General features: G+C 42.1%; 1 protein-coding gene across 3 annotated transcripts in view; it reads left to right on the forward strand.

Annotated features, from left to right (window-relative positions):
* Positions 1-23,864, forward strand: part of THSD4 (thrombospondin type 1 domain containing 4) — a 727,210-nt gene that overhangs the window by 649,094 nt on the left and 54,252 nt on the right. For all 3 annotated transcript variants that reach the window (XM_034783208.1, XM_034783207.1, XM_034783209.1), the window contains 3 exons: positions 5,714-5,843; positions 8,083-8,287; positions 10,570-10,743. In XM_034783208.1, coding sequence (XP_034639099.1) covers positions 5,714-5,843; positions 8,083-8,287; positions 10,570-10,743 — 509 coding nt within the window. The remainder of the gene's footprint in view (positions 1-5,713; positions 5,844-8,082; positions 8,288-10,569; positions 10,744-23,864) is intronic.

The following is a 23,864-nucleotide window of genomic DNA, read 5'->3' on the forward strand; positions in this document are numbered from 1 at the left end:
GGGACCCCGGCCGGCGGAGCCGGGGGGTGCGCCGGGCCGCCGGGGGCCGGCAGTGCTGGGCGGGCCAGGGGTGGTCGGCCGGGGCCGGCACCCCAGGGCCCGAGCTGACCCAGGCTGGGAACGCCAGGGGGCCAGCCTGGGCCGCGCCTCCTCCCCCCACACCCCCCTTACCTGCTTCAGGCTTCCCGCGAATCAAATATTCGCGGGAAGCAGGGGAGGGGGCGGAGACTTTGGGGAGGGGGCAGGGTTGGGCGGGGTGTGGGTGGGGCTGGGGGCGGGGCTGGGGGCGGGGCCGGGGGCCGTGGAGTGTCCTCCATTTGGAGGCACAAAATATGGTAACCCTATGCTCTAGCAAACCTCTGACAGGAGTAAATTCTACTGGTGGGGAAGTTCACCTGAGAAGTCCTGCCACCAGGACTTATAAAATACACTTAACTCCAGGTATTGTCAACATATACCTCCTAGCTGAGCTTATTATAAAGTGGAAAGGCTCTCTCAGAAAGCTCGGCCAGTGAGGTATATGTCAGGGCTACTGATATAGCTAACGAAACACAACTCTACACATTCCATATAACTTGTTAAGTTAATGGGAAAATTGTGGTTCTGTTGAGCTAGAATAAAGAAAACTTTAACTCTGGACATAGAGGAAAGGTAACATCTTTGTGGCAGTGAGCATAGTCCTGAGGTGAGGGAAGACAATTAAAGGTGGTGATGTAAAGGGAGTTGATAGTGTATTCTGTTACTGGGAATATCGAGCTGTTAGACAGATGTGACTGCTCTGCAAACCTATTTCCTCTGGGGGGAAATTTTAGTTAATTTTCTTTAGCGCTCTCTCCTTGCTCCAAAATATGAAACTGAGCTAGTGCATGAAATCTTAATATCGTGCGGATCCTTATGCACATCATCATCATAATGAATTCAAATTATATCTCTGTTGGGAAAGTGGGTAGTTAAGCACACTACATCGATGTTCTCTTTTTTTATTGTTATTCCTTGCTAGTCCCGGACAATGAATTGGGAAATCGGCCCAACTTGGGGAAATTATGGCAGAAATGTTACAGTACTAAAATCAGGACTCTTGGGAATCTGACACTTGGAGGGGGGGGCAGTGAACGTAAATCATATTATTTTGCTTGGACTTAGGAAATGGCTTTTAGATTAGAGTTTGTGGGCAGGATCCTCAGCTACTGTAAATAGACATAAATTCTCTTGCAATCAGTGAGGATCACCAGCTGAGAATTGGAACAATCATATTTTCGGAAGGTAGAAGCTGAAGTTTCTTTGCAAAAGAATTGTGCATTTGAGCACTCAGATCAAGAAATTCTGCATGCAAATACAGGTGCACAAATCTGCAAGGGTTTTGAGGGGTTTCAGTCATTTTATAGGAAAAATGTTGGAAACTTTCCTTTGTAATCCCTATGATCAGAATTTTGCTGTTTTTAAATATCTGGCAGTCAGTGGGAAGCAGCTATGAAATCTGAATCCAGATTAAATAGCAGAACACTAGAAAAATATCATATCACAGGAAAGCTTTCAGCATGTTATGGAACTGAGACTTACTCCCTGAAATTAGAGAGGAGGAATGTCTGAAATAAATATACCTTCCCTAGGTTCTAACGGGGGGGGGGTGAACCTTGTGTCCCAGACTCTACCAAATTTAATTAGCAGTATACTGTACTGGGAGAACTATGATTTGCTGATAGCATGAACAGTTTGTTACAAATCTAGGCCTGAGTTACTTGGTTGACTACCTCTGCCCATTTAATTCTCCAAGGCAATTGAGGTCCAACAGGTTCTTTGCTCTCTCTCAAAGAGAAATGATGAAGAGAGGCAAAACAAGTTTTTGAAACAATGTTGAAATTTTGAACTTGCTTCCATTTTGCAGAGTTTGTAAAGGAATATTTTTTATTTCTTTTTTAAAAACATTCTGAGAATTTTTTTTGATAATTTTTGAAAATTTGAACTTTTTTCCACATTTGCCTTTTTTGCAACTGCAAATTTTTTTTGATGTCCATTGTTTCCTTCACTTTTTCATTTTTTCTTTTCTTCTTTTCCTACTCTGTAATTTTTCATAACTTCTTCAACTTTGGGAAGTTATTGACTAGCAAAAGGAGGAAGGAAAAGAAGAAAAGTGCCTACACATCATTCATTCTCTTTCATTCTATGGCAGAATGGCATCAAGGAAAAACTGGGAAGAAAATTATTGATTTTTCATTAAAAACTGGAAATATTGGACGTACTTTTCACTGAAGTTTTTGATTTTGAAAAAAGGCCATTTATCTTTTTTTTAAATTATTTTTCAGATGAAAAATATCAACCAGCTCTGTCCTAAAGTTCTATCTGATCAGACTGAGCGTGTAGTTTTTTAATACCAGGGTCCATGCCTGTGGAAACTGCTAACTTCCCCAAACTCGGTAGTGAGAGTATTTCTCTGGCACCAACTCTGTGCATCAGCCAGACACAGATGAGAGCATATGCCACTACAGTTTATACACTCCAGGAACCAGAGAAACTCCTCCTGAGAGCAACTCCTCTTCCCTGTTCCCCTATCCTCCGGCACAGACTGTGGCTTAGAGCCACAATCTAGGCCTTAGCTTAGCTGTAAATGGAAACACATTACAGAGAGAGTGGTATGAATACGAAATTTAGTAACAGTGATACCGCAGTGTGCAGCATGTTCTTAATTGAAAAAGCAAATTCATAAAGAAAGCTAATGACTAAAGCACCCCGCTGGTTGCTAAATTACCTACTTTCTACTAGAACTAGAAGAATGAAGACGCTCTGTATGCAATTTTATTGTAAATTAGCATTTCAGCTGCAAACCTTCTAATTTAAATATATTGCTGAATGACTTTAAATTTGGCAGACATGTAAGCTTTTAATTTCCTTTATTATAAATGCCATATTTTGCTGCATGTCAGCCAACAGCATTAATCAGAACCACACTTATTTTATTTAAACCATGGGTGTGAGTTAAAGCTATTACAAAACTTTAGTGCAAGATCAATTAAAACAAATAGCTATCTGAATGTACTGTGCGCGCGCGCGCTCTCTCTCTCTCTTTCTCTCGCAGCCAACCTCCTGGTTAGATGAAGAAAAACGTAAGTTTTGTAAATACGGGATGAGATGCAGGAGTCTGCAGAAAATCTGTTAACGCAGTTAAAAACTTTTCAGTAATCACCAAAAGTTACCATTAAAATTGAGATTTAAAACACTGGGAGGTAGGAATGTGGGGCTAGTTAACAACAGATGCTAGACTTAGACAGCAGATTCAAGTGGATAATTAGATATAGAAGGAGCTGGAGCAGACTAAGCATTCAGTCCAATGGCATAAGATCTGCATTGTCAGCAATCATGTAAGCCAGTTGCAGTATCGATGGACTCTTAGCATAATAGGCTTCTAACTTATACCACATTAGCCAAGATGTTCAAGCTGTTGCTATTACAGTTTTACCCTTTTGTTCACTCCTCCCTGCCACATACACATACACAGCTGCATGTTGTCAGCAAATTATCCAGTTTCAGAGTTGTGCAGACTTTTAGCCATGTGACTCATTTGGACTTTTACGATGAGTCATGCAGCTTTGAACTCTGCACATGTGCGTGTTTCATATGTTACATGCTGGGTAACAACAGGAGAGGACTCCATGTTTCTACAATTAAACAGCTCTTTGTTAAGAGAACTATTTACAGAGGTGCAGCTAGCATTCTAGCCATTTGCACACAGACTGGCTTTCTGGTGCCTCCTGCATCCTGTACTCCTCCCTCTAAGTTCCATGCAAGTTGCTGCAATGTAGGCCTATAGTTTGGTTCTAAAATAGACACAAGCGTATTTGGTGACCGAAGGAAGGAATTAAGCTGCAACTCTAACATCTTGTGCCATACTCTCTCGCATCTTTCCTGTAGGGATTTACTTCTCTTTACTCTGAGGATGTAAATCCTCTTGGTGTTTGGTCTACTCTAGACGTACCTTGTAGAGGATTGTGCCTTCAAGAAACCTGGTACATCAGGAAGAACAGCTGGTGTTGGGTAAGGGTGGGAGATATGCAATATGATCTCTGGAAAGCTGCAACAAGAGTCTGCTTGCTGAAACATAAACATTGTCTAATAGTTGTCTGTGTGTCTGATAACGAACTGGGGACTCTACTCTTCAGGTTGTATACTGTTCTTCCCTACATTCCCTAGCAAAGCAGCTGTTAACATAAATGCAAGTCAGTATAGTTTTACCTTAGTTTTACTTCAGAAACAAAGGTCTACCCCAGCTGTCACATAGGTCCATGGCAAAACTTCCATTGTTTTCAATTGAAACAGGATCAGACCCTAAATTTGGGGAGGAGAGTTAGTAAGATAGGGACAGCATATCAGGATATGTCTGTGGAAAGAAGGGGAAACAATTTAGCTGCATTCCTGTTTGAATTATGTGTTTTGTTTGTGGTTAGTTCATTTTGGGGTATAAACATACTTACCTCTAACCTAAGCAGGATCTTTCCCTTTCACATCAGAGTTTATTTTCACACTCCATTATTTCTTTTTTTGCCCACCCATCAGTCTCCACATTAACTGGGCCTATTCCAAAGTTGCTAGTGATTTGGGGTGCTTCACTTTATGATGCCCAACTTAAGATAACTGAAAATGGCCTGATTTTCACAGGTTTGGTGCTCAGCCAATATAGCGTAGCTCCCGAGAAGAATTAGAATAAATTGGTTACAGGCAAGGATGGAAAAGTTTGACATGGATCTTCTTTGGAACAGAGTAGCAGAAATGAGAAAGAACTGTGTGGGCTTTTGAGGGAGTTTGTACAAACTCTTCTTTGACCTCAGAACTAGAGTTGTGTGACTCACTGAGCTGCTAGAATTGGTGAAAATTCTCTGTTCCAGAATAATGGAAGTGATACACTTAGCACTTCGGTCTGAATTTTTCACCATCCTCAGAGACAGGTTACATAAGCAAAGGAAATCACCGCCTTTCTCTCTAAGTGCAAAACTTAGCTAAAGAGACTGAGCAGTTAAAAAAGGAGAGAAATAATAATACTTAACATCTATCCAGTACTTGTCATCCCTAAAGCATTAATTCATGAAGCCTCACAACACTCCAGTGAGGTAGGTATTATTTTTATATCCTTATTTACCTGATGATAATCCTAAAGTAGGGAGGGTAAATTACTTGCCCAAAAGCAAAAAGAAAAGGAATCTGACTCAGAGGCTGGATTAGTGCACACAAGTTCCTTCTTCCAGTCCTGTGTTCAGGCTGCTAAACTGCATTTTTTAAATCAACTACAGGCTGAAGCTATGCACAGTTCTCCCCAAAAACATTTAATGGAGCAAAACCACAACACTTTCTCGGACTCTTTTGCAATGCTGTGCTGTGGTTTGTGTTTGCAGGCAGCTGCCGTCGTCGTGTTGCTGTAAGCAGCAAGGCATTCAGATTTCACTTATAGAATCATAGAATATCAGGATTGGAAGGGACCTCAGAAGATCATCTAGTCCAACCCCCTGCTCAAAGCAGGACCAATCCCCATGTTTATTTGTGTTTATGTACATTGGATAAACTACTAATTTGGACCATTTTCCTTATCCTGTTGCTCTCTTGTGTTTAAGTTTTCTGTACCAGATCCTGTTGTTGTAGCTAAGTCACGTGTATGTTGAATGTTTTCTTTTTATCTGCACTACTTATTATTGGTTTGGTTTTTGTTTTTGTTTTATTGCCATTTCAGGGTTGCGATACCCAATCTTCCACTGTGTAAACAGAATATCTCATGAGGAGGTGTCTGAGAGCTATTGTGACACCAGCACCAAGCCCACGCCAGAAGAAGAAGCCTGCAACATCTTCCCATGCCCAGCCTTGTAAGATAGTGCCAGAAAATACACTGGAAATGAAGGCAGCAGTGTCACTGAAGCTTTGCACAAAGGAGGGTAGCTGTTTTAAATAGGACTCTAGGGTGAACATCTCAAGTATTTTCCACTTGTGACATGGAGTGCAGCTGATGGGTTCCCCTGTCAGAGGTGGTTTTTATTCCTTTCTAAGGGCAGGTCTACACTACCCGCCTGAATCGGCGGGTAGAAATCTATCTCTCGGGGTTCGAATTATCGCGTCTCGTTGGGACGCGACAATCGATCCCCGAATCGACGCTTCTACTCCACCAGCGGAGGTAGGAGTAAGCGCCGTCGACGGGGGAGCCGCAGAGGTTGATTTGCCGCCGTCCTCACAGCGAGGTAAGTCGGCTCTGATATGTCGAATTCAGCTACACTATTCGCATAGCTGAATTTGCATATCTTAAACCGACCTCCCCCCCCCCCCCCCGTAGTGAGGACGTAGCCTAAGGAAGTGGCAGCCATAGCAGTTTATCCTCCATTCCAGCACTGTTTTCCCATGTGAGATAAGGGAGTTAGGAGTGATTGGCAGTCATTTACTCTGGGTTAAATGCAGCCAATCCTCAACAGGTATGATGGTTAAGGGTGCACTGCCCCTGGAATCTCTCCCCTAGTCTCTCCCTTGGTGCTCTTTCCAAGAGAGAAGCCTCTACCTGCACTTCTCCTAGAGCAGAACTCCGCGGTTCACACCACTTTAGACTGAATCACCAGGTTACGTTCCCATTGTTCAGGGTAAGTGGTGCCTTATACGTTATACTCCTTTGCAGTCCCTCATGAGTGCACCCCCGGCGACAGGTTCTGCTGCCTTCACCTCTCTGGGTGCAACCCCACCCTCTTCTACAACTCAGTCCCCCATCTTCTAACTATGTTAATATGACAGGCCCAAATGTACCGGGCACCTGCAAGGCTCTTCTCTCTGGGAGCCTGTGATCAGCAGCTGATTAAGGTAACTCAGAACAGCTCCTTCCAAACAGCACACTATATATTCACACAAGGGTATATAGCAAGCAGATAAAAGGGTTAACACTACAGAGGGTCTTGCCTAAGCTTTGAGACAAGGGATAAGTTTTAAGCGAGCCTATACTGCCTCAGACACACTCTGCAGGGCCTCTGTCTCTGACTGACTGCTTCTGCTGCAATCTCTGCCTCTCTCTGTCAGCTTCTCTACACACACTTCCTCTCCAGGCAGGGAGTTTTAAGGTTTACTGTCATTTTTGATCTTAGGGCCCTTGGCCTGGGAAAAATAGGCCTGTGACCTGGCTGGAGCCAGGTGGGCAATTCCAAGTAATAGCCCATCCAATGTTCTCAAAGGACTCTTGGAATACTTTCCCCAGAGATAGCTGATCTCTAGCCACAGCTTTGTTTCCTGCTTGTTCTTCTTAATAACCTTTAATTCAAGCGTTTAATTCAACTCTGTCTAATCAGACAGAATATTGTCAATCAGGTAAACTGGGATGCATACAGTGCTGATGATGAATGATACAGCTATTGCCCTCATTCTCCACAACAAGTCTGAAGTTAACAGTGTGAAGGGCGTTTGTACTAGCAATGCACTCATCTCCCTGAGCATGACACCAAAAATGACATGAAAATTAAAATATGTATATTAATAAAACAAATACATATATACAGTCTTAATAGAAATCTTAATGGAAAGGAATCTTATTGTCACTGAAATAAAATGAATCTATTCATTGTTTGTCATACATCATTTTATTTGTATATGTAAGTTAATACCCATTTAGGTGATCCATCTACCATTCCTCCTCCAAACAACTGTCTTATTACTGCTCTCCCTGTGTCAAGTCCAGAAAAAGTCTGTAAGCTCCTCAGGGCAGACATCTTGCTTTTACATGTTTTGGGAAGTGTTGTTAAAGTAATCAGAAATAATATATATTGCTAGACAATTTCTAAAAATACACTGAGATCACTATGTACCCAGTTCTGCAACTCTTACACATTTAATAGCGTAACACCTCATCCTTTGTAGACCCTTTGGAAGTATGCAGTGGTCCTCTATATAAAGGATAAGTATTATTTATTTCAGTATTCAGCAAAAGACATGCAGAGGTTTAAATGATAGTATAAGACTTTTTTTTTTTTGTCCAAACACTTATAATCAGAATTGAAAGGAGATTAGTGTCTACAATATGGCACTGTCTTTATTAACAGTGGATCATTATTATGTTCTCCTTTTTCTTTTCTCTGTTAGCTGGGATATAGGGGAGTGGTCTGAGTGCAGTAAAACATGTGGCCTTGGTATGCAGCACCGACAAGTCCTGTGCCGACAAGTGTATGCCAATCGTACTCTGATGGTTCAGCAATACCGATGCCATCACTTGGAGAAGCCAGAAACAACCAGCACATGCCAGCTGAAGATTTGCAGTGAATGGCAAATTCAGACAGAGTGGACTTCGGTAAATGGGAATGATTGGTTCATTTGGAGCATGAAACCTCAGGGGAGCTACAATGGAGTGGCTCCAAAGATCTTTAATCAGATGTGATTGGATTACATTTGGCTTTGATTAAAAACCACAGAGGGGAATGTGGGAAAGCTTTCAAGATAGGTAGTAGGTGAGCTTAGACAATTTAAACAAGCCAGGTGGTTATGACCAATTAAAACTTGTTGTTTAGACCAGAGAGAATAGAGAAAAGGGACAGGGTAGACATATACTTAGTTAATTAAAATATCATTCGGAGTGCTTTGCAAGGTTAATCTATTTATCTGTGTTTTTAGGGAGGGAAGATTTGATAAAGGCTTGTTTTATAGTTAAGGGGCATATGTTATTATCCAGGATTTGATTCCATGTAGGGTTAATTATTGTCTGTGTTGGTGGTAAGAAGCAGTACCTGGTTAAGGTTTTTTTGTTTTTATTTTTATTCCATTGTATTTTGAATAATATTTAAATGCAAGGGCATCTAGAGGCTTGGATGGGTGTTTTTTTTTAAATACATCCTATGAAGCAAAGTAAAGAAATATTATAAATCAAATACTGCTTTAGTAATTTTAGCTGGTGATATGAAATGGCAATCAAAATAAAATCCAGTGATTGATTTATTCCCCTGCCCCTCCACCCCCCAAAAAAGAATCCTTTGGCATCAGGAGGAAAGGACCTACTGTAGTGAGAGAGGCATTTAAGTTTGGAAACTCTGTGGTTTAAATAGAGCATTTATTGTGTTAGGTTACTGGAGTACAAGTAGGTTTTCACTTCGGAGACAGCTCCCTGATTTTAAAAATGCATCTTAAGCAATTTGTTGCAGTGCCATTTTTCCCAACACAGAAACATAAATGGCAGATGCTTTGATCTGATTCTGGTTAGAAAAGATGGAACTCCAGATTTAAGGACATTTCCGGACAGTGTCACCTAGTGGAAAGAGTACTGGACTGGCACTCAGAAGACCTTGGTTCTATTCCTGAGTCTGTTCCTAGACTGCTGGGTGACCTTGGGCAAGCCATTTCATCTCTCTGTGCCTCAGTAAGATGAGGATCATGATACTGATCTCCTTGGTAAAGTGCTTTGATTTCCATGGATGAAAAGAGCTATGGAAGAGCTGGGTGTTATCATCATCATCATCGTTATTGGTGTTACTCCAATACGTTAGTGACTTGTTTCACAAGCCTAACCGGAATTTCTGCAAGTATTTTGGGCTCAGGGATTGGAGAAATAGATGCAATCCTACATGAGTGATGCTCTTACTGCTAGATGCTTTCATGGCTTTCGCATTTGCTTAGACAGGAAAGTGAGAAGTGTGTCCAGATGGGGAAAATGAAGGTTCCAGTTGCTGGCACTGATCATTTGCAGCCATGTAGATAATCGTTAAAAAAAAATTAAAAAACGTATGTTAAGAGAATGTTAAGGCTACAAAGTCAAGCACTCAGAAGTTAGGAAATGCCAAATATAAGGCTGCTTGTGCAACCTTAATTTGTATCCCTTGTGTGTATGTGTTATCATGCAGCCTTTAATCGTGCAGCCTTTAATTACATGGTCACATAGTGTTTGATGATAGAGCGATAGGAGCACTGGCAGGGGAGGGTCCTATCCAGGTGTTCAGTTTTGGGTCACAACAGGCAGTGGAGTTCCTTAGGCAGGACTCCTTATCTGCCTCTCTTTGCCCTCCTTTCTGATTATCTGAGCTGCATACCTCGCCAGGCAGAGATGCTGCTGGCTGTTGTATGGAGCAGCACTCCATACAGAGAGACCACAGAAGAGCAGGGAAGGGGAGTCTTCCCCCCACTTTCAGCTGAAGATCAGGAGCAGCTGTGCTCCCTTGAGTTACTCTTTGCTTTATCTCCTGCCCAGGAGTGCAACTCAAAAGCATGCAGAGTGTGTGGAAACCTTGAAACAACCTTTCCGGCGCTTAGAGGGCTAAGTTTCTGTGCATTGTAACAAAGCTCCCCAGTGCAGCAGAACCACATCAGTCCCAATGTGGTTAGGTTCTTTATGGTCATCATGGCGGTGTTTGGCCCTATATTTTTAATTTTTGTCTTTCTAAATTCACCTATATGATTCATTGGAATGAGACCCTCATCTATAGAACTATTGAAATATCTCCCCACGAACAACCAGTATTTCTTCAGCTCATGTAGATTTTTGCACCCGTGGCATTGGAGGTAATGGATAGATGATCTCCAGCTGGACCTGGGCTATAGTTGCTAGGTCTTGAATGTAGTGCTGATGCAAAGTCTGTTTTATTACAGTGTTCGGTGCCATGTGGAGTGGGGCAGAGGACCCGAGATGTTAAGTGTGTCAGCAATCTTGGAGACATTGTTGATGACGAGGAGTGTAATATGAAGCTACGGCCAAATGACATTGAAAACTGTGACATGGGGCCCTGTGCTAAGAGCTGGTTCCTCACGGAGTGGAGTGACAGGGTAAGACTTTCCATGGTTTTTTGTAACTGTACCATTCACCCTTCTGAGACATAAGAATTGAGTAGTTTGGCCTAAGTGCAAAAGAATATAAAATATCAATCATAAAAGGGGCAATTGTGATACGAGTTTACTGAATTGCTTTAATCTATAACATAGGCAGGTGCAGATAAAGAAAAGATAAACTGATTCATGAGCTTGTTTTTGGTTCAAGAAGTGATAAAAAGGACAAGAGTGTGGGCTGAAGTCCCAAAGTCTGGATTTGGAATCTGATCTGAATCTAGACTTCCCTAAAGATGGGGTGTGTTCAGATTTATTGTTTTGCTTTGGTTAGGCCTGAGTCCCTAAGTTTGGATCCAGATACTGCCCAAGTGTTCTTTTGGGTAGGAGGTTTCAGATTTGGTGTTCCGGTTTGAGCCCATTCAAGAAAAAGATTACCTGACCCCTACAAAGCCATAGAAATGACCCCTTTGGGCTCCAGAAAGGTTCTTTCAAAGTTTCCACATCCTAGGTAAGCTGGATATATGTTTTGTTCCAATGATGCATAGGCAGGGTCAAACTGTTGTCAATAGAGAGATGCTGATTTACACCATCTGATGATCTAGCCCAGGGAATTTGTTTAATAGTTGTAATATAAATATTATTTTATTAAGACTTATGGGATAGGCATAGCTAGCACTTACGAACTATTTTAGTCCCTCTTATGGGTCGCATAGCAGATCTTATCCATACACAAGTCAAACTCAGTGTTCATTGCATAGGCCTCGTCCTTCCATCCCTTACTCTGTTGGCCAGTCCTTACCCACAGGCAGATAGTCACATTCAGAGGAAATACCTGTAAGATTTTATATATACTCCTCAGCGATATTCAATCCAGTGTGACATTTTGGGGTCCAACAGTTCTGGTTCAGAGGTCATGTCATGTGCTGACCAGCCTGCTTTGCCTGAGGCAACATGGGAACATACTGAGTGAACTTAGCGGAGCCACCAGAGTCTTGTCATTTCTCTCTGTGATGATGTGTTCTGGCAGTGCAGTCACATGAACGCAAACATTGTGGTGTCTAGTCTGTCATGCTATAAATTTTAATTCCATGATGGGATCATTTTATGATTCTCTATGACTCAGTTTGATGACATAGAGGCTTTCCAGCTCTTCAAAATTCAGTACTCCTTAAATTTCCAAACTTGGGACACCGCTTGTGTAGGGAATGCCCTTGGCAGGCCGGGCCAGTTTGAGAACCTGCCACGTCCGCAGGTTCAGCCGATCGCGGCTCCCACTGGCCGCAGTTCACTGCTCCAGGCCAATGGGAGCTGCAGGAAGTGGCGCAGGCCAAGGGACATACTGGCCGCCGCTTCCAGCAGCTCCCATTGTCCTGGAGCGTCGAACCGCGGCCAGTGGGAGCCGCGATCGGCCAAACCTGCGGACACTGCAGGTAAACAAACCGGCCCGGCCCACCAGGAGCTTTCCCTACACAAGCGGCTTCCCAAGTTTGGGAAACACTGTTCTAGCAGAGAGTAGGAAGAGGTGCTCAATTAAAACTGACTCCTGAGTCACCTCTTCAAAGCGTAATTGGAAAAAATGATCAGAATCCTACTCAGATCTGAACAATAAAACTTCAAACTGAGCCTTCCTTTTCAAATAGATTTGTTGAGAGAGAATCTTAGTGCTGCAATGGAATATTATAGAAGTCACTGTTTGAAAGCAATATTATTTACCAGCTCCTCCACAGACTAATTAACTGTCACGTAATAAGAGGGACCCAATGCAATTAACTTTTGAGGCATTTTTTGTGGGCGGGAGCATGTCTCATTGAAGCTTAGAACATTTCAACTTTTAGAGGAAGTTGCTAGTCACTCAGGATAATGTTAATGTACAGTCTTACGTGGACTAACCCAGAAGTTAACAGCTAAAGTATCCTATTGCTGTACTGTAAACCACAAAGTGCCTTTCTATGTTTGTTTTTCTAGTGTGTAGAGCTGGATTCCTTGTAAAATGTTATTCGAGTGATATTTTATGTGTGGGAAAGAAAAAAAGCATTTTATCCTCAAAGATAGAAAAACTTAACTAGCCCTTTGAGAACATGCTGGGCCAGATCCTCATCTGGTTTAACTTGCTATAGCTTCAATGAAGCGCATCTTTACCAGTTGGGGATCTATCCATCTCTTTTTTCTTCTCCAAGCCTGACACTTTCATTTCTGCAGGATTAAATATGTGACTTTTTTTAATAGCTGAAAATGTTTATTTTAAAAAATTTAAATAAATAAAAACATTCTGTTAGGAAGCTTTTGAATCTAGAATTATGTTTTTAAATTTTACTGTATTTACTAATGTATGTTAAGTGAGAGCCTAGAGATGAAATATCTTATATTGAAAACTTTTTTTTTCCTACTGTGACTGTTTTAAAGTTGGATAATAAATAATGGGCTTGTTACCTTTTCTGCGTATGGAAGTAAGTGAACTAATTAATGATTTCCAAATGTTTGCTACTGTGACTGGCATAATTTAGCAGCAACTCTGCCAGCAATGCATTTAGTTAGATTTGTGAAAAGAATAAAAGGAACAGGATTCTTCTCTACATGAATCAGAAAAATATACAGGCCAAAATTTTCAAATTGGACCCTTGGGTTAGATGCCTGCATAAGATATTCAGAGGTGCTGAATAATAGCAATACCTGTTGAAATCAGTGGGAGCTCTCGGTGCTCTGCCAATCTGTCCCTTTTGGCCCAAAATTTTATTTTTGCATGTCAAATACTACTTCAGTGATTCAGCAACCTCTCTTCCTTTTGATTGGGCATGTTTCTGTTTAAGGGCATTTAGATGGACAGTTTTAAATGATATGGAAATGGTCACTCCCAGATTTGCAGGCTTTGTATCTTTCACTCGAATTTCCTAAAGCAACTCTTAAAAAAAATATTTTAAGCCAAGCCACAATTCAGCAATAAGTGTAGATCAGTGATGGGTGACCCACAAATAGTTCAGATAAGCAGCCAAAAGTTCAGATGCTAAAATAAAGCTTTTTCAAACCTCCTGAGTCTGCAAAAGTGTGGTAGAAATCTCACAAGAACAGACCTTCTTTATGAGATTTATTACATGTCTACTTCCACTCCCAGCTGGAAATACCACAGAACAGTCTTTCTCATTGTATTGTGGCACTTGTGGCTGGAAACCACAAGTGAAAGAACTTACAAGCTTTCACAACTTTGGAACCTTAAAATATTCAGTTCAAATGTGTTTACAGCAATAAGTGAAGATTTGGTCCTTATTTTTACTTAATGTATATGGATGTAGATTCACTATATGGCTAGATAAAGGGGCCAAGGTAATCTTTTATTGGAGAAACTTCTGATCACTTGCCTCTCTGCTGGGCATTGACATCTCTGCATTCAATTCCTGTATGCATTGGTGCTCAATACAGCTCCGTCATTATTGTCTGCTACAGTGGGAGGGGTCCAATACCTAAGCAGAAATTACATTTACAAGGAGCTCTAGAGGCCTGGGAGAGAGAAAAACCAAAGTCTTTGGGGACAGGGGCTTGACTGTCCAGCCAGGGCTGGAGCAGGAGGCAGATTGCAAAGAGGGAAGGAGCCTGGATAACTAAGGAAATATTGCCTAGACAAACCTACTATGATGCAGGTGCATAACTGGTTGGAAAACCGTATTTGGAGAATTGTTATCAATGGTTCACAATCAAGCTAGAAGGCCATATCGAGTGGGGATCTGTCGTGGGGTCCGGTTCTGTTTGATAGCTTCATAAATGATTTGGACAATGGCATAGAGCGTACATTTATAAATTTTGTGGTTTATATCATGTTGGGAGGAGTTGCAAGCTCTTTGGAGGACAGGGTTAGAATTCAAAATGATTTGACAAGCTGTAGAAATGATCTGAAGTAAATACGATGGAATTTAATAAGGACACATTCAAAGTACTACACTTAGGAAGGAATAATTAACTGCACAAAAACAAAATGGGAAATGACTGCCTAGAAAGGAGAACTGCAAAAAAAGATCTGAGGATTATAGGGGTTCGCAAACTAAATAGGAGTCAACAATGTAACACTGTTGCAAAAAAAAGCAACCATCATTCTGGATGGATTAGCAGGAATGTTGTAAGCAAGATATGAGAAGTGACTCTACTCAGCACTGATAAGGCCTCAAATGGAGTATTGTGTCCAGTTCTGGGTACCACATCTGGAGAAAGATGTGGACAAATTGGAGGAAGTCTAGAGGAGAGCAACAAAAATAATTAAAGGTCTAGAAAACATGGCCTATGAGGAAAGATGAGAAAAAATGGAGAGTCTGAAGAAGAGAAGACTGTGGGGGAACATGAGTCTTCAAGTACATAAAAGGTTTTATTCATAGATTCATAGATTCTAGGACTGGAAGGGACCTCGAGAGGTCATCGAGTCCAGTCCCCTGCCCGCATGGCAGGACCAAATACCGTCTAGACCATCCCTGATAGACATTTATCTAACGTACTCTTAAATATCTCCAGAGATGGAGATTCCACAACCTCCCTAGGCAATTTATTCCAGTGTTTAACCACCCTGACAGTTAGGAACTTTTTCCTAATGTCCAACCTAGACCACCCTTGCTGCAGTTTAAACCCATTGCTTCTGGTTCTATCCTTAGAGGCTAAGGTGAACAAGTTTTCTCCCTCCTCCTTATGACACCCTTTTAAATACCTGAAAACTGCTATCATGTCCCCTCTCAGTCTTCTCTTTTCCAAACTAAACAAACCCAATTCTTTCAGCCTTCCTTCATAGGTCATGTTCTCAAGACCTTTAATCATTCTTGTTGCTCTTCTCTGGACCCTTTCAAATTTCTCCACATCTTTTTTAAAATGCGGTGCCCAGAACTGGACACAATACTCCAGCTGAGGCCTAACCAGAGCAGAGTAGAGCGGAAGAATGACTTCTCGTGTCTTGCTCACAACACACCTGTTAATACATCCCAGAATCATGTTTGCTTTTTTTGCAATAGCATCACACTGTTGACTCATATTTAGCTTGTGGTCCACTATAACCCCTAGATCCCTTTCTGCCGTACTCCTTCCTAGACAGTCTCTTCCCATTCTGTATGTGTGAAACTGATTTTTCCTTCCTAAGTGGAGCACTTTGCATTTATCTTTGTTAAACTTCATCCTGTTTACCTCAGCCCATTTCTCCAATTTGTCCAGATCATTTTGAATTATGACCCTGTCCTCCAAAGCAGTTGCAATCCCTCCCAGTTTGGTATCATCCGCAAACTTAATAAGCATACTTTCTATGCCAATATCTAAGTCGTTGATGAAGATATTGAACAGCGCCGGTCCCAAAACAGACCCCTGCGGTACCCCACTCGTTATGCCTTTCCAGCAGGATTGGAAACCATTAATAACAACTCTCTGAGTACGGTTATCCAGCCAGTTATGCACCCACCTTATAGTAGCCCCATCTAAATTGTATTTGCCTAGTTTATCGATAAGAATATCATGCGAGACTGTATCAAATGCCTTACTAAAGTCTAGGTATACCACATCCACAGCTTCACCCTTATCCACAAGGCTTGTTATCCTATCAAAGAAAGCTATCAGATTGGTTTGACATGACTTGTTCTTCACAAATCCATGCTGGCTGTTCCCTATCACCTTACCACCTTCCAAGTGTTTGCAGATGATTTCCTTAATTACTTGCTCCATTATCTTCCCTGGCACAGAAGTTAAACTAACTGGTCTGTAGTTTCCTGGGTTGTTTTTATTTCCCTTTTTATAGATGAGCACTATATTTGCCCTTTTCCAGTCTTCTGGAATCTCTCCCGTCTCCCATGATTTTCCAAAGATAATAGCTAGAGGCTCAGATACCTCCTCTATTAGCTCCTTGAGTATTCTAGGATGCATTTCATCAGGCCCTGGTGACTTGCAGGCATCTAACTTTTCTAAGTGATTTTTAACTTGTTCTTTTTGTATTTTATCTGCTAAACCTACCCCCTTCCCATTAGCATTCACTATGTTAGGCATTCCTTCAGACTTCTCGGTGAAGACCGAAACAAAGAAGTCATTAAGCATCTCCGCCATTTCCAAGTTTCCTGTTACTGTTTCTCCCTCTTCACTAAGCAGTGGGCCTACCCTGTCTTTGGTCTTCCTCTTGCTTCTAATGTATTGATAAAAAGTCTTCTTGTTTCCCTTTATTCCCGTAGCTAGTTTGAGCTCATTCTGTGCCTTTTGCCTTTCTAATCTTGCCCCTGCATTCCTGTGTTGTTTGCCTATATTCATCCTTTGTAATCTGTCCCAGTTTCCATTTTTTATATGACTCCTTTTTATTTTTTAGATCATGCAAGATCTCATGGTTAAGCCAAGGTGGTCTTTTGCCACATTTTCTATCTTTCCTAACCAGCGGAATAGCTTGCTTTTGGGCTCTTAATAGTGTCCCTTTGAAAAACTGCCAACTCTCCTCAGTTGTTTTTCCCCTCAGTCTTGATTCCCATGGGACCTTACCTATCAGCTCTCTGAGCTTACCAAAATCTGCCTTCCTGAAACCCATTGTCTCTATTTTGCTGTTCTCCCTTCTACCCTTCCTTAGAATTGCAAACTCTATGATTTCATGATCACTTTCACCTAGGCTGCCTTCTACTTTCAAATTCTCAATGAGTTCCTCCCTATTTGTTAAAATCAAGTCTAGAACAGCTTTCCCCCAGTAGCTTTTTCAACCTTCTGAAATAAAAAGTTGTCTCCAATGCAGTCCAAGAATTTGTTGGATAGTCTGTGCCCCGCTGTGTTATTTTCCCAACATATATCCGGATAGTTGAAGTCCCCCATCACCACCAAATCTTGGGCTTTGGATGATTTTGTTAGTTGCTTAAAAAAAGCCTCATCCACCTCTTCCACCTGGTTAGGTGGCCTGTAGTAGACTCCTAGCATGACCTCTCCCTTGTTTTTTACCCCTTTTAGCCTAACCCAGAGACTCTCAACACTTCCGTCTCCTATGTCCATCTCTACCTCAGTCCAAGTGTGTACATTTTTAATATATAAGGCAACACCTCCTCCCTTTTTCCCCTATCCTTCCTGAGCAAGCTGTACCCATCCACACCAACATTCCAATCATGTATATTATCCCACCAAGTTTCAGTGATGCCAACAATGTCATAGTTGTATTTATTTATTAGCACTTCCAGTTCTTCCTGCTTATTGCCCATACTTCTTGCATTTGTATATAGGCATCTAAGATACTGATTTGATCTTTCCTCCCAGTTCTGTCCTGACCCTCCTTTCTCTCTGACAATATAGCCCACACTCCCTCTCGTTTCCGACCCATCTCCCCGGTCTCCATGTTCCCCACTTACCTGTGGGCTTTGCTCACCTGTCCCCGTCAAACCTAGTTTAAAGCCCTCCTCACTAGGTTAGCCAGTCTATGTCCAAATAGGGTCTTTCCTCTCCTCGAAAGGTGAACGCCATCTCTGCCTAGTAGTCCTTCCTCAAATAGCATCCCGTGGTCTAGGAAGCCAAAGCCCTCCTGGCGACACCATCTTCGCAGCCAGGCATTCACCTCCATGATGCATCTGTCTCTGCCCGGGCCCCTACCTTTGACAGGAAGAATTGAAGAGAATACCACCTGTGCTCCAAACTCCTTCACCCGTACTCCCAGAGCCCTGTAGTCACTCTTGATCCGCTCAGTGTCACACCGCGCAGTATCATTTGTGCCCACATGGATGAGTAGCATGGGATAGTAGTCAGATGGATGGATAATCCTCGACAATGCCTCCGTAACGTCTCGGATACGGGCTCCCGGCAGGCAGCATACCTCCTGAGATGAAATGTCAGGGCGACAGATGGGCGCCTCCGTCCCCCTCAGCAGAGAGTCTCCGACCACCACTACCCTACGTTTCCTATTCGCAGTGGTGGCAGCAGACCTCCCAGCCTTAGGGGTACGAGGCTTCTCCTCCTTTACTGTAGGGAGTGATTCCTTCTTTCCTGTATCAAGAAGGGCATAACGGTTACCTATTACCACGGCAGGAGGGTTCGGAGCAGGGGTGGAGCACTGCCTGCTGCCAGAAGTAACCAGCTGCCAGTGTCCACCCTGAGCCATCTCCTCCTCCACCTGTGGTGTATCAGCAGTCCTGCGTACTGGGACAGCTACCTCAGCTGTCTCCACATGGACACTGTCGAGGAATTGCTCGTGGATTCGGATGCTCCTCAACCTAGCCACCTCCTCCTGTAGCTCTCCCACCTGCTGCCTGAGAGATTCCACCAGCAGGCACCTCTCACATTGGATGGTCCCCCCAGCCTGGATATCAGTAAGTGGAAATTGCAAGTTACAGTCTCTGCAAAACCACACCAGGATCTGGGTAGAAGCATCCATGCTCAGGTGCTCTGTCTGGCTACAGGCACAGGTGGAGGAAACAGAAGCAGTGCTGGCACAGGTGTTGCGGGTCTTCCTAACCATCGTAAGCCTCCCTCTGTCAAACTCCTGTCTGCAGCCCCCTGTCCGCTGAAAGGGTTGTTTAAGCAAGAAGTTTTGAATGTAGTTGGTTTATAAGTATTAAGGGGAATAAAGAGAAAACAGATAGAACCGGCAAGGGACCCTCGCCCCCTTCCTGCTCCCTTCCAAACTCCCTTGCGAAACTCCCTGTTAGCAGCCCCTGTTCACAAAAGGTTGCTATAAAGAGGAGAATGATACATTTTTCTCCATAACCACTAAGGACAGGATAAAAAATAATGAGCTTAAATTGCAGCAAGGGAGATTTATGTTAGGAAAAATTTCCTCAATGTAAGGGTAGTTAAGCACTGGATTGAGGAATCTCTGTCATTTAAGGTTTTTAGGAACCAGTGAGACAAACACTGTCATGGATGGTCCAGATAATACTTAGTCCTGCTTCAGTGCAGGGGACTGAACTAAATGACCTGTTGAGGTCCCTTCCAGTCCTACATTTCTATGTTTCTATGATTTGTTGAAGTAACAGGAAATGTTGTGTGTAGGGAAATTTTTAAATAACTCATCCTTAAGCTTTTTAAAAAAGATTTTTGTGTCTGTAATACCAATACATTTTTATAATTTGAGTCACTCTGACCAGAAGTTGCTGTAGATGGTGTAGATTTCTTATGGTGGGCTTAACACGTTCAAGAAGAACCATCATGAACAGTTTGCTTGGAATGGAAGGCAAAGTGATGCTGTGGTGATTAGAGCACACCAGAGCATTGCCTTTCCCTTTCCAAAATGGGGGAATAATCCCATGGCACCAGTCGTCAGGTAGTTTCTCATGAATCCATTCTTGGTTGATAATATGGGTCAACCCTCCCAAAATGGAATTCCCACCGTGCTCAATGAGCTCTGCAGCTATGCTGCAAATACTGGCAGCATAGCCATTCTTGAGTTTACAGACTGTGCTTCAAACCACCTCGACCATATCAGCCCTCCAGCTGCATACATTTGATCCTTCAGTAGCTGGATGGAGAAGTCCTCCTGAACAACCTCACACATGCTGAAAGAATGTCATGGTTTCCACTCTCGCCCACCTCAGCCACAGTATAGGGCAGAGAACTGGGCTCTCTGAAATCTAGTGATCTGAAGGGTGCACTCTGTGATCCACGAGCAGGAGAATTAATGAAAAATTGTGTTAAATTATATACCTAATTGAGATACTGGGAGCAGTAATGGTCACAGCCCTAATAACATGCTGTAATGTATATTTGTAAAAATTTACTTATTGTCTATAGTATGAATTATTCAAGAACACACTGATAGAAATCAATTACCATTAGAAATTCTGTCTTAATACAACAGTCCATAAAATGAGCTACCCAGCTAAGAGTGTTAGCTATTATAGTATTGAGCATATTGGCAGCTGCTGTTACCTTCAGTCACTGCACTAACACTGAGTCACTGCTTGGTTAAATGCTTTTGTATACCCAGGGTCTGAAGAAGTGAGGTTCTTACCCACGAAAGCTTATGCTCCCAATACTTCTGTTAGTCTCTAAGGTGCAGATTCAGACTAACATGGCTACCCCTCTGATACAGGGTCTGAAAAGCGCTATATAAACCTGAGTTCTGATTCCTTCCTAGAACAAGCCATCTTACTCCAAGCAATCTCCCTGAAGCAAATCTTTGAAGAGTAAAGCGAGACACAGTTCACTATAGTGCTGCTTCTGTCATAACCGAACACTATATGTAAACTAAGTTTGAATTGATGTAGTGACATGCTGTCTAATAACCACCATTAAGCAACCTCTGTTAAACAAAGAAACTAGAGAGAGGCTGCATGTCAGATCAAGGAGATTAATAACAGACAATTTCCAAACCACACAAAAATCATAGCATTACTTTAATAGTTATTTCAGGGAACATTGACAGAATCCCTGTGTATGCACTTATGTAGAGTCTTATGGACTTTGGGGCTTATATACGTTTCATGTACAAAGCTTATGGTTTGCATGACCACAGTGTGGATCAGGTGGTGTATCTTCTTCTGTATATGGTAGCCAGACCTTCCACGCTACTCCTCTCAAAAAATAAATCAATCAACCACAAGTTTAGAGAGTGACGTGATCCGGTAAATACTTAAAGAATTTAAAGTTAAGTGTCAAATACCTGACTCTGATATCCACTAAGCTCCAACTGAACATGCATCCGACGAAGTGGGCATTCACCCACGAAAGCTTATGCTCCAATACATCTGTTAGTCTTAAAGGTGCCACAGGACTCTCTGTTGCTCTTTACACTGAGAGAAATTTCCATTTATTTCAGTATGAAAAAGGGAGAGCAGTGGTAGGTTAAAGACCAAATATTGTTCCCATCAAAATCAACAGGAGCAGGACTGGGCCCAAAGCATTTCACAAGAACTCCAGTCTATTTCTATTTGTCATACTACATTCATTGTTTCTTTTTCTATGAAAAAAAAATTGTCCAGCTAATTAACACTCCAAATTCCAAATGCTGCCTTTCATTATCTGTGATTTTTTTCACTTACAGAAAAGCTCAGTAGCAAAACTTGGTGAATTTACTATCATGAGTTTGCATAAACAAATTTGCATAGGTCTTCCCAAATCCTTCTTGCAATGAACCTGACAGCTCAAAATCAGGGGCGCCATTTCAGATTTTGATAGTGGAGGCAATTTTAACCATGATTTGTAGGACTCCTTAGGCACTTGAAAACTCTAGCTTTTTGGCAGATAACTTAGCAATTAGCTGACAGGAGCCCTGTATCTAATTCCTTTATAAAAGAAATAAAATAAAATAAATATTAGGCCCACTCAGCTCTAATAACAACATGTTTTAACATCTTGTGGCAAGTTGCAGGAAAAGGGGCGGGCTGAGGGACGTGCTGGCCGCCCTTCCTGCAGCCCCATTGGCCTGGAGCGGCAAACCACAGCCAGTGGGAGCCGCGATCGGCCAAAACTGCGGACGCAGCAGGTAAACAAACTGACCCGGCCCTCCAGGGGCTTTCCCTGAACAAGCGGCGGCCCTAGTTTGAGAACCACTGGCTTAAGGGACACTTGTTAGGTTTTAAATTTTAATGTATATTCTTACTTTATTACTAACTCTGTGGAGAGAGAGATCCCATCAGGACTCCTGGGTTCTATCCCAGTTCTGGGAGGAGAGTGGGATCTAGTGGGTTACAGTGAGGAGCAGATGCATCTGGGTTCTATATAAGAACATCAGAATGGCCACACTGGGTAAGACCAATGGTCCATCTAGCCCAGTATCCTATCTTCCAACAGTGGCCAATGTCAGGTGCTCCAGGGGGAATGAACAGAACAGATAATCATCAAGTTGCCCTGTTGCCCACTCCCAACTTCTGGCAAACAGAAGCGAGGGACATGCAGAACAGGGTGTTGGATCCCTGCCCACCCTGGCTAATTGCCATTACTGGACCTATCCTCCATGAATTTATCTAGTTCTGATTAGAATCCTGTCATAGTTTTGGCCTTCACAACATCCCCTGGCAAAGAGTTCCACATGTTGACTGTGAAGAAATACTTTTTTTGTTTGTTTTAAATCTGGTGCCTATTAATTTCATTTGGTGACCGTCTAGTTCTTGTGTTGTGTGAAGGAGTAAATAACACTTCTTTATTCAATTTTTATACACCATTCATGATTTTATAGACCTCTATCATATCCCCCTTAGTCATCTCTTTGCCAAGCTGAAAAGTCCCAGTCTTTTTAATCTCTCTTCATATGAAACTGTTCTATATCCCTAATCATTTCTGTTGCTCTTCTCTGTACCTTTTCAAAATCCAATATATCTTTTTGAGATGGGGTGACCAAATCTGCACTCACTATTCAATACGTTGGTGTACCGTGAATTTACATAGAGGCAATAAGATATTTTTCTCTTATTATCTATCCCTTTCCTAATGATTTCCAATATTCTGTTAGCTTTTTTTAATTGCCACTGCACATTGAGCAGATGTTTTCGGAGAACTATCCACAGTGACTGCAAAATCTCTTTATGGATGAGTTCAGCTAATTTAGACTCCATCATTTTGTATGTATAGTTGGGATTGTATTTTGCTAAGTGCATTACTTTGCATTTATCAACATTGAATTTCTTCTGCCACTGTGTTGCCCAGTCACCAAGTTTTGTGAGATCCCTTTGTAACTCTTCCCAATCTGCTTTGGACTTAACTATCTTGAGTAATTTGTATCATCTGCAAATTTTACCACCTCACTGTGTACCCCTTTTTCCAGATCATTTATGAATATGTTGAATAGAACTGGTCCCAGTAGAGACCCCTGAGGGACACCACTATTTACTTCTCTCTGGTCTCACTTTTTATTCCTACCCTTTGTTTCCAATCTTTTCACTTAAGTGCCTGGCAGTGCGTACAGGATCATCTAAGGATCCTTAATCTACTTTAATGATAAGCCTTTTGTTATCTTAATCACCCTGCCTCTGTTTATAAACAAATTCCCTGTCTCAAAGGCTGTGCTGCTCACAGTTTTGGAACTCCTCACATATCTCCCTCAAGCTGTTGCAATTAAGAGCTCCATCTAGGGTAGACCTCCTCTATGAAACTGGGGGGGCAGGGGGGAAGGAGGGCTAAAGCCCTCCCCTGCCCCCCTGCTCAAAATAATACTATGTTAAAACTGCAATGTTTCACCACATTTGGATTCAAATTCATAAATCAATCCAGACCAGGGTGTAAGGTTG

Source organism: Trachemys scripta, chromosome 10 (assembly GCF_013100865.1).
Source record: "Trachemys scripta elegans isolate TJP31775 chromosome 10, CAS_Tse_1.0, whole genome shotgun sequence".
In the NCBI taxonomy this organism is placed as follows: domain Eukaryota; kingdom Metazoa; phylum Chordata; order Testudines; family Emydidae; genus Trachemys; species Trachemys scripta.